Source organism: Phodopus roborovskii, unplaced genomic scaffold (assembly GCF_943737965.1).
Source record: "Phodopus roborovskii unplaced genomic scaffold, PHOROB, whole genome shotgun sequence".
In the NCBI taxonomy this organism is placed as follows: Eukaryota; Metazoa; Chordata; class Mammalia; order Rodentia; family Cricetidae; genus Phodopus; species Phodopus roborovskii.
In genome coordinates this window covers 41,943,768-41,958,483 of record NW_026126433.1, presented here as the reverse complement: position 1 = coordinate 41,958,483, position 14,716 = coordinate 41,943,768, and the positions used below count along the sequence as shown (strand labels likewise).

General features: G+C 45.2%; 2 protein-coding genes across 8 annotated transcripts in view; one reads left to right on the top strand and one right to left on the bottom strand.

Annotated features, from left to right (window-relative positions):
* Positions 1–1,927, top strand: part of Nit1 (nitrilase 1) — a 3,359-nt gene extending 1,432 nt beyond the window's left edge. For all 4 annotated transcript variants that reach the window (XM_051186259.1, XM_051186257.1, XM_051186260.1 and 1 more), the window contains exons 4-7: positions 74–177; positions 383–516; positions 631–756; positions 1,346–1,927. In XM_051186259.1, coding sequence (XP_051042216.1) covers positions 74–177; positions 383–516; positions 631–756; positions 1,346–1,612 — 631 coding nt within the window. In that variant the 3' untranslated portion in view covers positions 1,613–1,927. The remainder of the gene's footprint in view (positions 1–73; positions 178–382; positions 517–630; positions 757–1,345) is intronic.
* On the bottom strand, positions 1,812–14,716 carry Dedd (death effector domain containing). Of its 4 annotated transcripts, none has more exons than XM_051186261.1 (6): positions 14,574–14,716; positions 12,841–12,873; positions 5,584–5,972; positions 5,289–5,396; positions 3,759–3,905; positions 1,812–3,305 (listed from the first exon to the last, which is right to left on the bottom strand). In XM_051186261.1, the coding sequence occupies exons 3-6, from the start codon at positions 5,906–5,908 to the stop codon at positions 2,929–2,931; spliced, it is 957 nt and encodes a 318-aa protein (XP_051042218.1). In that variant the 5' UTR covers positions 5,909–5,972; positions 12,841–12,873; positions 14,574–14,716; the 3' UTR covers positions 1,812–2,928. The 4 variants fall into 4 exon arrangements, with proteins under 4 accessions (XP_051042218.1, XP_051042219.1, XP_051042220.1 ...); XM_051186262.1 differs by lacking the exon at positions 14,574–14,716 and adding an exon at positions 14,414–14,524; XM_051186263.1 differs by lacking the exon at positions 12,841–12,873 and having other exon boundaries at positions 14,574–14,715.

The following is a 14,716-nucleotide window of genomic DNA, read 5'->3' as shown; positions in this document are numbered from 1 at the left end:
TAGGCACTGTTCCTGGATTGCCACATAGAGGGGATAGAGCCTTGATAGAGTTGTCAGTGTCCCCTCCCCCCAGGGAATGTGGAATCTGGCTGTCCTTGGGTGGTTTCCATGAGCGTGGCCAAGACTGGGAGCAGACTCAGAAAATCTACAATTGTCATGTGCTTCTGGACAACAAGGGTGAGACTTAATAACATTTTAGCTTGTCTCTTTCCAGGCTTTTCTACCTTCAACTCAGATCCTTCAGCATTATTTTCTCAACTATTTGGCTTTACTGGGTTTTGTACTTCTGATCTTAGCTTAGAAATTACTCTTTGGGAGAAGAACTAAGCTGGGCTTCTAGAGTGTCTGTTCTGAGTATTTTTTCTGTATCTCTTAACTCTAGGACTAGTAGTGGCCAGTTATAGGAAGACACATCTATGTGATGTAGAGATCCCAGGGCAGGGGCCTATGCGGGAAAGCAACTCCACCAGGCCTGGAATCACTCTTGAGCCACCCATCAGCACACCAGCAGGCAAGGTAGGAGTTTGAAAAGGAAATAGGAATACACTGAAAAGGTGGTAACACCCCCCCTTGGGAGGTGAATGATGAAAGTACTGGATGTTATGATGAGTGGGTTGTTTTTCATTTCAGGTTGGTCTAGCAATCTGCTATGACATGCGGTTCCCTGAACTTTCTCTGAAATTGGCTCAAGCTGGGGCAGAAATACTGACTTATCCTTCAGCCTTTGGATCCGTTACAGGCCCTGCCCACTGGGAGGTAAGAGAATGCCTCTTCAAAACAAAAGGACTCCTTTTAATTTTACTGAGTGGTGGCACAAAGCTAAATTCCAAGCACTTTAGAGGTTTACCACAGGTTCAAGGCCAACATGGTCTACATAGTATACCTTGACTCAAAAACCAAAATAGAAACCAGGTAGCGGTGGCACACACCTAGAGGCAGAGGCAGGAGGATCCCTGTGAGTTCAAGACCAGTCTACAGAGTGAGTTCCAAAGACAACCAGGACTACAACAGAGAAACTCTGCCTTAAAAAACAAAGCAGAAAACACTGGGAGGCATGATGGTGCTGGTGCACGCCTTTTATCCCAGCGCTTGTGAAGCAGAGGCTTCACAAAAAATATAAAAAAATATAAAAAAAATCAAAGCAAACAAACCTCACTCTTCTCTGTTCTTCCCATCTAGTAGGGAAATTCACTCCTCCCGGACAGGTGTAAGTCATGTTAATGCAGTCACATCTTCTAGTTGACTAGTAGAATGGTCAGAGGAGATTGGCCTGTAGAGCCCACTTTTGCTTATCACTTGCCTGATAATTGCTACATATACTTTAACGAACACTACTTATTCTCAGGTGTTGCTGCGGGCCCGTGCCATTGAATCTCAGTGCTATGTGATAGCAGCAGCACAGTGTGGACGCCACCACGAGACAAGAGCAAGTTATGGGCACAGCATGGTGGTGGACCCCTGGGGTACAGTGGTGGCCTGCTGCTCTGAGGGACCAGGCCTCTGCCTTGCCAGAATTGATCTCAACTTTCTACAACAGATGCGTCAACACCTGCCTGTGTTCCAGCATCGCAGACCTGACCTGTATGGCAATCTGGGTCAGCCACTGTCTTAAGCCTTTTAACTTTTGCTGGAGTTGAGACACACACAGAGGCACAAACACACACAGACACATGCACAATTGTGAGGTGATGCTACTGTGACTTGTAGGCAGGACCCAAGCACAGTTCCTTCACTTGCAGAACCTTAAACTCTCTTAATGGAACACAGGTTTCAAGTTCGTGGGAAAGAAAAAACTTTGACCTGACCTCAGATTTCAGTTTCAGAAAAGTAAAATTTTATATAGTCAGTGTTTATTTCATGAAAACTGAAGTTATGCCGAGGGCTGAGCAGCACTGGCATTGAAAAAAAATATAATAATCATAATGTCTGTCTGGGCATCTCCTTTGGGGACTGGAAGGGGAGGTGGTATGGTACCTGCTCAGATAGGCTCCACTTGTAGGCCTCCTGGCTCAAACATACCTCCCTGCCTAAGAAAGTGCAATAAGGCTCAGTGCATGTCCTAGCCCCAATCTCCGTAGGAGAAGGAGTTGATTCTGAATACTCTCTCTCAAGCCAGAAGGAAGCAAGGGGAAAGGGACTTGGGGTAGGGTAAAAGTTTGTTATTTTCACTAGAAATAGAAGGGACACATCCACTCCCCCCTCCTTCCCCTTTTCAAGGAAATTGTACTTTAATCAGCAGCCTCTCCTCTGTCCATCCACACATACATCACAGCTGGGAGGAGTTATGAGGCTGGCCCAATCATCTTAACTACGTTGGGGAGGATCTGATAAAGGGGGGGAGCCACACCAGGCAGCAGTTTCAAGCTGTGGAATGAAGGAAAGGCAGAGAGGAGCAGCACCAGAGGCCAGGAGAGAGTGGAGAGGGCCACAGCTTCTTTGTTTTTAAAAAATTCTATAATTTGGAAGAAGGTGGCAATTAATTTCCAAAATACACTTCAGAGTCCCACCTTCCACATAGCTCCTTTACTCACAGCCCTTTGGTTTTTCAGACATAAGAGCCCTCATAAAGCCATAAGTATTGATTACCCCTCAATGCACCTGAAAGCAATGTTCAGTCCCTTACAAAGGCTATGTTCCATAGACTCCATCCCTATACACTTGTCTTACGGCTCAGTGGTAAGGTGGCTGTAGAGACACACATTAGGGGTAAGTGGCAACAGGAAACAGAGGGGAAGCCCAGGCACATGGGTGCAGGGAGGGATAGGGAACACCACTTCCACTTTCCTTTGTCTTTTCCTTTAAAAAAAAAAAAAAAAAAAAAAGGCGGTGTGATTGGTTTTGAAGGGTAGAGAACAAACCCCAGAACAGTATGTAAGCTCCAGAGGTGATGGAGCGAACAATCCCCAGAGAGGTGAGAAGGGGGAAAGGTCAGGGCAATGCTTGCAGCATCAAGTTCCTCAGGAGTTTCTGTCGGCCCAGCTCATAGTCCTCCTCATCCACGTTCACCAGCAGCTTGATGGCTTCATGGCCCACAGCTTGCTTGAGAGAGTCTGTGATGAAGACACCTTTCAGTGCCTCTAATAATGAGCCATTGATGTAGTCGCGCCAGAATGCGTCGAGGTAGGTGAGCTCAGAGAACTTGATGTCACAGATGATTGAGCCCAGGTCCCGGGACTTGAGGATAGTGTTGGCCTGGTTAAAGCGCTCAAACTGGCGCTCAAGTGGGTCCTGCTTATTGGAGAAGACATTGCCTTGCAGAGCAGTCTCATGCTGGCAGTATTCCGCCCGAACTCGAAGCCTGATGTCTGGGAGAAATTTAAGGAGAATGGTTTACAGTAAGGATTGTTTACATGCAAAGCTAAAAAAGCAAGCAGCAGAGTAGAAACTCTCTTCTCCCAGCTTCTCCATCCCTCCCCAGAGCAAGTTCTTCACCGTGTCCCTATAGCCCATGTCTCAATGCTGGAGCTTCTCTACAGTGAATATGCTCAGTCACTCACAAGCAGCATCTTGTTTATAGCAAGTATTTTATTACAAAGGTGCAGAAGTTTATTTTAATTCTGTTTTGACTTGGTTCATCCTGTAATATTGGCATCCCTTTGACTTAATAGTAACTAAAAAGAATTGTTATATACCACTGCCCAACCTGACAACAGCAATCAAAGATTGCCTTACACTGAACAACAAACACTGCCCATTATCCCAGGAGTTTTTGCATTTTCCCTCAAGTCTACATCTCTAGGTTCTTTGGATTTCCTTACCACATGTCTGCTTTTCCTTGGGATCTGGTGTCACTGACTTCCGGCGTTTTCGCTGGCTCCCAAGTGTGGCTCTCCCTCGGGCTGGCCGCTTACTACACATCTGAGAACCTGAAGTGGGGCAGCACACCACAGGATAGTGGGGAGGCACTGACCAGAGGATAAATGGAAAACACAACAAAGTTTTAAAAGCACAACTTAAAATACTTCCCTTGGATGAACCATTTACCCTAATAATGAGAGCAGTATTGATGATGTAATCCGAAGGCCGAGGGGTATAGCTCAGTGATCAAACATCTGCCTAGCATTAAGTGAAGATCTGGGCTCAGCCCTAACATGGCGGAGGGGTACTAAATATGGTGGCAGAAATCTGTCATCCCAGTGCTTATACTTAAGAGTGAAAGAAGGAAGCTGGGCAATGGTGGTATACACTTTTGATCCCAGCACTCAGGAGCCACAGACAGGCAGATCTCTGAGTTTGAGGCCAGTCTGGTATACAGAGTTCCAGAACCCTGTTTCACAAAACAAGAAAAAGTGAAGGAAGGAAGATGAAGTCCAAGGCCAGCCTGGGGCTACACACAATTCTACAACTTTCCTGGGCTTAAAAAAAAAAAAAAAAAAAATGTTGGGAGAAGGCTAGGCAGTGGTGACACATGCTTTTAATCCCAGCACTTGGGAGATAGAGGCAAGCAGATCTCTTGAGTTTGAGACCAGCCTGGTCTACAAATTGAGTTCCAGGACTGTTACAGAGAGGCTGTCTGGGGGAAAAAAAAAGCTGGGAGAGAAGGTTCAGTGGTTAAGAGCTCTTGTACTCTTGGAGAGGACCCAGGTTCTGTTTCCAGCACCTAGATGCTGGCTTATAATCATCTTAACTACAGTTTGAGGGATCTGACATCCTCTTTTGACCTCTACAGGACCAGGCATACACGTGGTGCACATACAAATATTCAGGCAAACACTCATATACATTAAAAAAAAAAAAAGTCCTAGAAGCTGGATGGCTCAACATGCATACCGACAAAACAGTCATACACATAAACTGATTTTTTAAAAAGTGACCTAAAAGGAGGATCTGACATGAGAGCAAACACTAGACCTAGACAAAGCATATCTCATCTGATTTGTGTGTGTACATGTTCACAGGTGTATTCACATAGGTGTGACTGCATTCAAAGGCCAAAGTCAACATTGGCCATCTTCCTCAATTCTCTCCCCATTATGTTTTAGACAGGGCCTTGCACTAAACCTATGTGCTAAAGTTGTCTGGTTAGTGAGTTCCAGAGATCTGCCTCCCCCACCCCCTCTCTCTTCTGGATTGCCCAGCTTTTTCTATGTAAGTGCTGGGACTCTGAACTCAGGTCTTCATGTTGATGCAACAAGCATGTTACAGACTGAGCCATCTCCCCAGCCTCTGATTTTTTTAATGGGGTAGATGAAGAGGGACTGCATGCTATCATTGATGCTGGCCCAGGCAGGCATGTGATGGGATCAATATTGTCTTGCTTATGAAAATTACAAGTAATACCTTCTCACCTGTTTTAGAGGGCTGAGGAGGCCTCGGTTCTGGATCACTGAGGGCTCTGGGGGTCACATAGCGAATTGATGTTTCCTCCAGATACTTGTCTACAAGATCAGGGCACACTGCAGGAGGAGAAGGAGGCACTCAGGAAAAAATACACACCTGCCTTCTCCCAAAAGGTCTCATTGCTTCTTCCCTAGGTACTCCCTAGGTCAAGACCACCTCCCTTTTAGACTCCTGTGCTACTCGCTCCTGTCTTCCCACAAGTCGTCTCATATTCAAGAGCTCCCAGACCCCATAAGCCCTCACCAGCCCGTCTCTTCTTGAGAGTAACGTAGGGCAGCAAGTCATGGCGAGTGATGATGCGCAGCAGCTGCAGCACCTGGCGAAAGTTACTCTCGTCACAGCGGCCCTGGCGCTCTAGTGCCAATAAGAAGTCACGTCCATTTCGGATGAGTCCACGCTCATGGTCATCAATAACATCAACAAAGAGGAAAGAAAGCACGCGAACATCTCTGTGCGTTAGGTGGGTGCCCACGATGTCAAACATACGGTGGAGGCTGTACAGCCCATGTTCCTGCTCACCGTGCTCTTCCGGCCACACCTGGCTTGCCCTCCGCTTCAGGCCCGCCATGCTAGAGGCTCAGGGACAGAGTGCTTTCCAGAATCTCTGCTCGGCGGCTGCAATCTCCAATGTCCTGTAAGACAGGACAAGAACCCATGAGCGAGCCACACACTGGTAGCAACTAATTTTATATTTATCTGTATTGTCTTAACATGCTACTAACAGTACACCGCTTAAAGTTCATCAAATATCACAATGTGTTTACTAAAAAAAATAAACCCATGCTGGATATGGTGGTGCATGCCTTTCATCTCAACCAACACGCAGGAGGCAGACACAAGCAGATCACAGAATTCAGGACAATCAAACAGTCAAAGCTATAGAGACCTACCCTCAAAAAAGGCAAAACAAACAAAAACAATCCTAAAGCTTGTCATACCCAGCAGATGACACCCTACATCCAGATCCCACCAGAGGGATGCTACCACTTCCTAGAGTGAGAATGTTTTGTGCAATTTTAGTGTGGCACAGTTCAGAAGTTCCTATTGTAGCTACTCAGGAGCCAAAGACAGGACTGCCCTAAGTTTGAAGCCATTCTGGTCTGCCAGCAAGTTGCAGTCAGCCAAGGATATATAGGTAGACCATATCTCAGACAAAACAAGCCAGTGTGGTAAAGCATGCCTAACATCCTAGCACTTGAGAGGTGGAGGCGGCAAGAGAAAGTTCAAGGCCACCCTCAGCCACAGAGCAAGATCAAAGCCATCTTGGACTATAAGAAACTATCACAAATTTTGTTTTTATTTCAGGCTATTCAGATTGTTCCTCTTGCCCCCCAATTCTGCTTTTGGTCCCTTGAAACCCTGATTTGCTGGGCATGGAGACATATGCCTGTAACCAGCAGTAAGGAGGCTGAGACACTAAGATCTCATTCCAGGCCAACCTGGTGTATTTACTGAAAAACCCTATCTTATAAAAACAACAAAAAATACAATAAGAGAGTAACATCTGGGTGTGGCAGCATGCCCCTTTGATCCCATAACTCAGGAAGAGCTCTGTGAATTTGAGAACAGACAGAGTTCTAGGCCAGCCAGGGCTAAACAGCACAACCATGTCTCAAAAAGAGACGGGGAGGGTTGTTAATGGTTAAGAGCACTAGCTAATCTTCAGAAGACCTGAATTCAATCCCCAGCATCCACATGGATAGGCTTACATCCACTTGTAACTCCAGCTGTAAGGGGATCAGAGATGCCTGCAGTCATACACAAATAATTAAATAAAAATGAAAAATTAATCTTTTTTTTTTTTTTTTTTTTTTTTGAGTGGTGGTGTACATCTTTAATCCTAGAACTTGGCAGGCAGAGGCAGGAGGATCTCTATGAATTCCAGGCCAGCCAGAACTATACAGTGAGACCCTGTCCCAAACCAACCAACCAACCAACCAAATATTTTAAATATTTTCTTTCTTTCTTTCTTTCTTTCTTTCTTTCTTTTTTTTTTTTTTTTTTTTTTTTTCAAGACAGGGTTTCTCTGTGGTTTTGGAGGTGTCCTAGAACTAGCTCTTGTAGACCAGGCTGGCCTCGAACTTAGAGATCTGCCTGCCTCTGCCTCCCAGAGTGCTGGGATTAAAGGCATGCTTGGCTCCCTTCCTTCCTTTCTTTTTTAAGACAGAGTTTCTCTGTTTAACAGTCCTGGCTGTCCTGGAACTTGATCTGTAGATCAGGCCAGCCTCGAACTCCCAGAGATCCACCTGTGTGCACCACCATCATTCAGACCCATTTCTTAAATATAGGCAAAACCAAAAAGTAGATAATTCAATCTTTGATATAGAAACTGCATCAAATAAACAGTTGTAAGTCACTAGCTAGAACTAGTTTAAATTCTGTGTCACTACAAACTCTAGCTGTGTGACTTTAAGCATGTCCCTTAACTTCAAAGTCTCATGGCAAAAGTGTGTTTAGTGGCACAAGCCATAATCCCAGCACTCTGAGAGGCCTTCTGTAACAGGAAGATTGGGAGTTTGAGTCCACTCTGGGCCACTAGATCTCAAAAACAGAATAATAATAATAAAACAAACAAACTAACCCTTCCTCACAGATGGCATGTAACAACCCCCTGCCAGGGACCAATCACAGCCCTGTGTTTGACTCACAAACTCACCTGGATAATATCACCAACCAATTGTCTAGTCTTAATAGTTCACCTGCACTTTATAGTTATTTATACTTACTATCTTTCAAGACAGTACTGTTGAGTATGTTCTGGGCTGACCACGACCTGCAGTCAAGCAGTCAGTTCTTAGCTCCTACTGTACAATGCAAAACATTTCTTAAATGTGCTTTCCTTTCATTGCTGCTGCCATAGCCATGGTTCAGATTCCAGTCATCATCTCAACTGTACTACTGCAACTGGCTCTATGTTTTTAAAATTTATATTACATTTATTTGTGTGTGTGTGTGTGTGTGTGTGTGTGTGTGTGTGTGTGTGTGTGTGTGTGTGGCCCACAGTGCACTTTCCAGGGGCCAGTTCCCTTTCCACCAAGTAGGTTCCTGAGATGGAAGTCAGGCTGTCAGGCTGTCAGGCTTGGTAACACATTCTTTAACCTGCTGAGCCATTTCACCAGCCCCTGCAACTGACTCTATTCAAGAAGTCTCTGCTCTCCAATTTTTTTTTTTTTGACTCAAGGTGTAGCCCAGACTAGCCTTGAACTTGCTATGTAACCTAGAAAGGCAATGAAGTTTCAATGATCCTACCTGAGCCTCTGAATGCTAGGATTACAGGCATGTACTACCAGCATCAATACTTACGTTTTTTGATTTGTTTTGTTTTGTTTTTGAGACAGGGTTTCTCTGTGTAACAGCCCTGGATGTCCTGGAACTAGCTCTGTAAACAAGGCTGGCCTTGAACTCACAGAGATCTGCCTGCCTCTACCTCCTAAGTGCTGGGACTAAAGGCTCCATCACTCATCTTTATATCCTAATATCTAGTAGTAGAAATCTGTAGGAGCAGCCTGTTGTCGAAAACTGGACTTAGCCAGGCATTGGTGGCGCACACCTTTAATCCCAGCACACGGGAGGCAGAGACAGGTGGATTTCTGTGAGTTCGAGGCCAGCCTGATCTACAGAGCAAGTTCCAGGACAAACTCCAAAGCTACACAGAGAAACCCTGTTGGGGGGGAAGGAGAAGAAAACTGAACTTAATTTCTAAGAGGTCAACAATACAAGCAATAGCAGTTAAAAAACAAACTTACAAAGTCCAAGAGTGAGAGAGGACTCCACCAAAAAGACACATGTAAACTAGGCATGGCAGTGCATGTACTTGCCTATAATCCCAAAATTAGGGAGACGGAGACAGATAACAAAGTCAAGGCCAGTCTGAGTTACACAGTGAAAACTGTCTCGCAATGGGGTGAGGGGGTGCACACCAGCACATCCAACAGTCAGTAACCAAGCATATATTCTAGCTAGCTAGAGCTGTCTCCATACCATAATAACCTACCCGCACCAAACAACCCTACTCAACAAGATGGTGTCCTGACCATTTTCCACAGGAAGATCCTGGCTAAGCTACAAGAGAGAGAAGCTGTGGCTATAAATCAGTGGTAGAGTGATGCTCAGCCCTCACGAGGCCTTGGATCCCATTTCTAGCACCAAAAAGAATGATAAGCTACTTCAGAAGAACCATGGTGACGGCTTAGCTGTCCTTTCTCCCTCAGTGAGCCAACAAGGAAAATGCAAGAAGACTCCTTCCCTTAAAAAAAAAAAAAAAAAAAAAAAAAAAATTCCAGCACTCCAGAGGTAGGCAGAACAGCCTAGTCTACAATGCAACTTCCAGGACAGTCAGGGCTACAACAAGAAATCCCATCTCAAAAACCAAAAAATAAACAAATTTTAGAAAGAAAAAAGAGAAATCTAAGTAAAGAAAATATAAACCACATGTAGTTTTGGGCGCCCAGGTATCCCCTCCACCAGAAGTATGGGAGGAAGCTGAGAAAAGCATTCAGCTACAGACTGCTTTCCTTGTCTCTCCCACTTGCTTCACCTGCTGTCACTGGGCACAAATGGGGCTGCTGAGGAAAAATAGAGCCCTACTCAAGTAGGCAGTGGGAGAAAACCGAGCTTCCTCAGAGCCCCTACGACTTTTCCATGGTCCCTATCCCACCTGTTCCCTTGGCCAGCTGCTGACTATAAGGATCCCAGAGGAAACAGATGGGCAGGTTTCAAGTCCAACCAATCGGAAGAGCAGGTTGTTCCTTGGGTCCCTAATTCAGAGTATCCTGAAACCCCAAGCAATTAAGAAAAGCCACCCCCACATACTCTGTCCCTGGAAAATGAGGCAAAACAAAGCAAAACACTGTAGCCCTAATTATACAATCATTGTAATACTACAACAGGGCTCAATCCTCTGAGATTAACTCCCTTCACTTGAGAGGAGGGGAAAAGAATCACCTTTAAGTCCTTGATCATCTCAGGTACTAGGGATTAGGAATTCTCATCATGTCTAGGTCAGTGGTTCTTAACCAGGAGCAATTTGCCCCCTCAGGGAACATTTGACAATGACTGGGACAGTTGCAATTGTCAAGCCGGGTGAAGAGTTCACTAACAGCATACAATAAAGCCGAGGTACTGTAACACATCCTACAAAGCATGTGACAATCACTAACAACAAAAATTTATCTGAACCAAAATGTCTATAGTATTAAGGTTGAAAAATTCTATAAATGAAACATTATGAATTGTCAAAAGGATGCATGTCATTTTCCTTATTAGATCTAGAGAAGGGAGCAATTAGGTCTCTTCAATCCCAAACAATCCAATCATATTCTAGAAGAAAAAGAAGGCCAGACAGACATAGCTCATTTAACTCATAAATCTGACTAGCACAAAGGAGTTTCATCTCACTCCAGCCATGCCTTCTCTGCCACCTGCTGTTGCCATTCAGGTGAATAGCAGGTGGTAGAGGCATACTCCCTTCTGGTCCATCCCAGGAGGTGGTATACTTTGACCTAGTTCAATCTGGAATTGTGTGGGAATAAGAAAACGGCACCCTCTTCAAGACTAACACATATGATGCTAATCTTTAGCCTCAGTGCCATTTATAAAGTCCGAAACAAGACTAAATAGCAGACCCTTCCTTGTTAAGTCACTAATCAGACTTATACTATTTAAGGAAGCAAAATACAGATGTAAGCATTTCCTAAGTCATGTCTTCCACAATGATATCAAGAGGATGACATGCAGGCGGTAGGCTGCTTTCCTCACTTATCATCTAGAATTGTAAATTAACTCAGATTCCCAGCCAGGGTGTCCAAGAATCAAACTTAAGGATGAAAAGAATGTCACCAACTTCCTCTTAATCCAAATTACACTCAGCTTTCAGTGGCAAGGGAGATCAGCCTAGACACAGAGCTCCTAGATGGAAGCCACCACAGTGACAAGAACACACACTCCTCCAAACAGAAGATTAGAAAGAACTTTTATATTGGTATCTAAGATATGGCTAACTACCAAGAGACAGAAAGCAACAGGCAGCCAAGCACGGTGGCACACCTTTAATCCCAGCACCTGGGAGGCAGAGGCAGTTGGATCTCGAAGTTCAAAGCCACCTGGTCTACATAGTTAGATTCTATATAAAAACAAACAAACAAACCATAGCTATAAACAAGTGTACTGATCCATTGAATGATCTTACTATATTTCAGACACCAACATACACATTTTTTTTGTACTCGGAATCAAACCTAGGGGCCTAAGTAGGTAAGTGCTCTACCACTGAGCTACATCCCTAGCACAGAATAATTCAAATGAACCACTGAATTTCCTAGAGTTCTAGTTTGTTTTCCTTTAGGGAGGTCTGAAATTACCAAGAGCCAATAAGAGTCTATAGTACCTAGACAGTTTCTTCCTGATAGATTATTCTCTATTGGGTTTCCATGCACAAGCAGTCTAGACTCTCCCATCCAGAAATAACTGTAACTTTTTAAAGTACTTTGATTTATCGGCAGCAAAGAATTTGTAGAAGAAATATCTTGGAATGAAAATGGTAGCTTCTTCTTAACAGGAATAATACCTATGTCTTCATAAGAGAGAAAGAAATATTTGACTCTAAGAAGCCCTTAGAAGAAAATCATGTGGAAAACTTAAAAAAAAAAAAAAAAAAAGACTGACAATAGCCAGGTGTGGTGGCACACCCTTTTGACCCCCCACATTTGGGAGACAGAGGTACATAGATCTCTGTGAGACTGAAGCCAGTCTGGTCTACATAGCCAGGACTACCTACTGAGAACCTGTCTAGAAAAAAAGAATGGCTTGCCAGCCGGTGGTGGTACATGTCTTTAATCCCAGCACTCAGGAGGCAGAGGCAGGTGGATCTCTGTGAGCTTGAAGCTAGCCTGATCTACAAATAGAGGACAGTCAGAGCTGTTACACAAAGAAACCCTGTCTAGGGGGAGAAAAATTGGCTTGAACCTTGAACTACAACACTACATGAAAAATCTTCAAGATAGTTAAGAGTAAGTTCTTGAAGTGCTTTCCTGCTGGTGGGACTAGGAAAACAATCAACTATATCTGGAAGGCAGAATTACACAGTATGTTTTCAAAAAAAAAAAATCCCAAGAACTCTGAACAGCTGGGAGAGACAGTAAACTAGAAGACAATCTTTCCCACTGAAGTTACCTCAGCCACCCTACAAGAGAAATACTTTGTAGATAATGTACAAGAGCACAGCTTTCCATATGTTAAACATGTTTCACTCAGAGATGACCAGAAGGCTAGACAATAGCAAACCAAAGCTGGGACCTTGTCACAAGACACTTATTATCCATTTGTCCCTCCTCCTATCTACAGTTACCTGAGTGACTGCAACAAATCTTAATGAACTCAGAAGAGTGAGTGCAACTCATTTTCCCTAGCATCTACCTCATTAATTAGGTTCAACCCCAATGCTTTTCATACCATTTCCATTCCCTTCCAATGTTTGAAAACAATAAAAAGTTCCAGACTTACCTTTTCAAGAAATTTAATTTCCCAGGTCTCTTCCTAGCACAAGTTTCAAAGCCAGCAGAAAAACAAAAACAAAAACAAATAAGGGGGGGGGAAAGAGTAAAATTTCAAGCTTTATTTTGAAACTTCCAAGGTCCAGTTAGTCAATGTCCGTGGCCAAAAAAAAAAAAAAATCATGGGTCATCGGAGCTTAAAGTCACTTCACTGAACTACTCCAAGCTAAAGAACTCAAACATAACAAAGGCCCCAAGGTCCCCTCTTTGATTGTCAAATCACAATATAGTATCAAACCCAAGAACTTTCAGTGTCAATGGCTCATAGCAAAAGTCCCAACTCAACAACCTCTGGGAAAAACCATTACCTTGATACTGTCTCATTTTTCTCCCCAATTCCTGACCCCATCTATTTTCTCACACCATAAGTGCTGGGGGGAACTTGGGAGGTAAAAAGTTACAGCCCAAGAGAGCGCTTCCTTCACATCACTTCCCTCATCAGACCAGAATTCATTTCCAACTTCACCTTTTCCTTTAGCACACAATGAGAACAAAATAACCACTATGGCAGCATCCACTCTTGCCTACACTTCAGGAAGAAACAGGCTTTTAAATATGCATATTGACCCCTCCTTCCCTCCTAGAACGTGAAGAGCAAAAGAAGGGTCTGTAAAAGAAAGCATATTTAATTAGCCTGATTACCTAGATGCCTGCCTGTCTCTTTATATCCTCCTCAGGCTTCCAGAGCCTCCACCTTGGTAAGATAGGCTCCAGTCATGTCTCTCTCCCCATCTTGTATGGCTAATTGCAAAAAACCTAGAAAAGTACTGTACTCATCTCCCTATTTGTAACCAGGAAAAACAAGGAAGCAGTAAGCAAGCGAGTGTTTTGGAAAGCAATTCCGGTTGAACCCTCATTCAACCCCAATTCTTCAAACCCACATGACCATTCCTTTCTGCCCTTCCCACCCTATTAAAAGCTAAGCGCCCGGCAATTAAAATTGGCTGCAACTGATACTGCTTAACTCTGCTGTCTTTCCACAAGGGAAAGGGAAACCCCCCAAGCCCTATCATCCGTGCAGTTCCTCTGCCTTTCTCCCTTTCCTTCCAAACTTTCCTCCGGGTCTCTCACTTTCTACCTCACCTCGTCACATCTACACTCTCCCCATTCCCAAACCCCCCTTCTCTCCTTTTCCACCCAAATTCTCCCTAAGGCCCTTCCGCTTCCACTTCCAATTTTAACACTTTGAAAACCTCCCTTCACAAAATGTCTTAAGTCCAATTCTCCCCCTCTCCCACGTCCTCACAACAGCGCTCCCGGGAGTCCAGCCCTTCCTGCAACCGCATGCCACAAGCCCCCTTCCCCTTCACACCCTCAGCCTCTCCCTCCTGCTCCTACCCCTCTCAAAGCGCTGGATCGCAGCCCCACTCCCCACCTCGGCCTCTTTAATACCCCTGGCCTGGTCCAGCCCGGGCCCTTGTTTACGCCCCTCCCCATGCTCGCACTCCAGCGCCTCGACCCCTGCCCTCTCCCACAGTTGCCATCTCCCCTGCACGCCCCCCTCGGCTGTTCCCCTCCCCCACCTCGTAGCGTCCCGTCACCTCCCTCTCTGGAGGTTCTCGGGCTGGACGTCGCCACCACCTCCCCCTTCACTTTCCTTCCCCAAGCCCTTCGCGGCCCCGCCCGGCCCCGCCCCGTCCCACTCGACTCCCCCTCCCCACTCCGGCCGCCCCGCCGCCTCACTCTCGGCTCAGGATCGGCGCCGCCATGTTGGATCCATCCGCGCTGCTCTCCCTCCCGGGCCTGTCTCACGGCGCCGCATCCGGGCTCCAGCCGCCACCGCCTCCGCCGCCGCCGCCGCCGCGGGCGTGGGGGAGGGGAGAGAC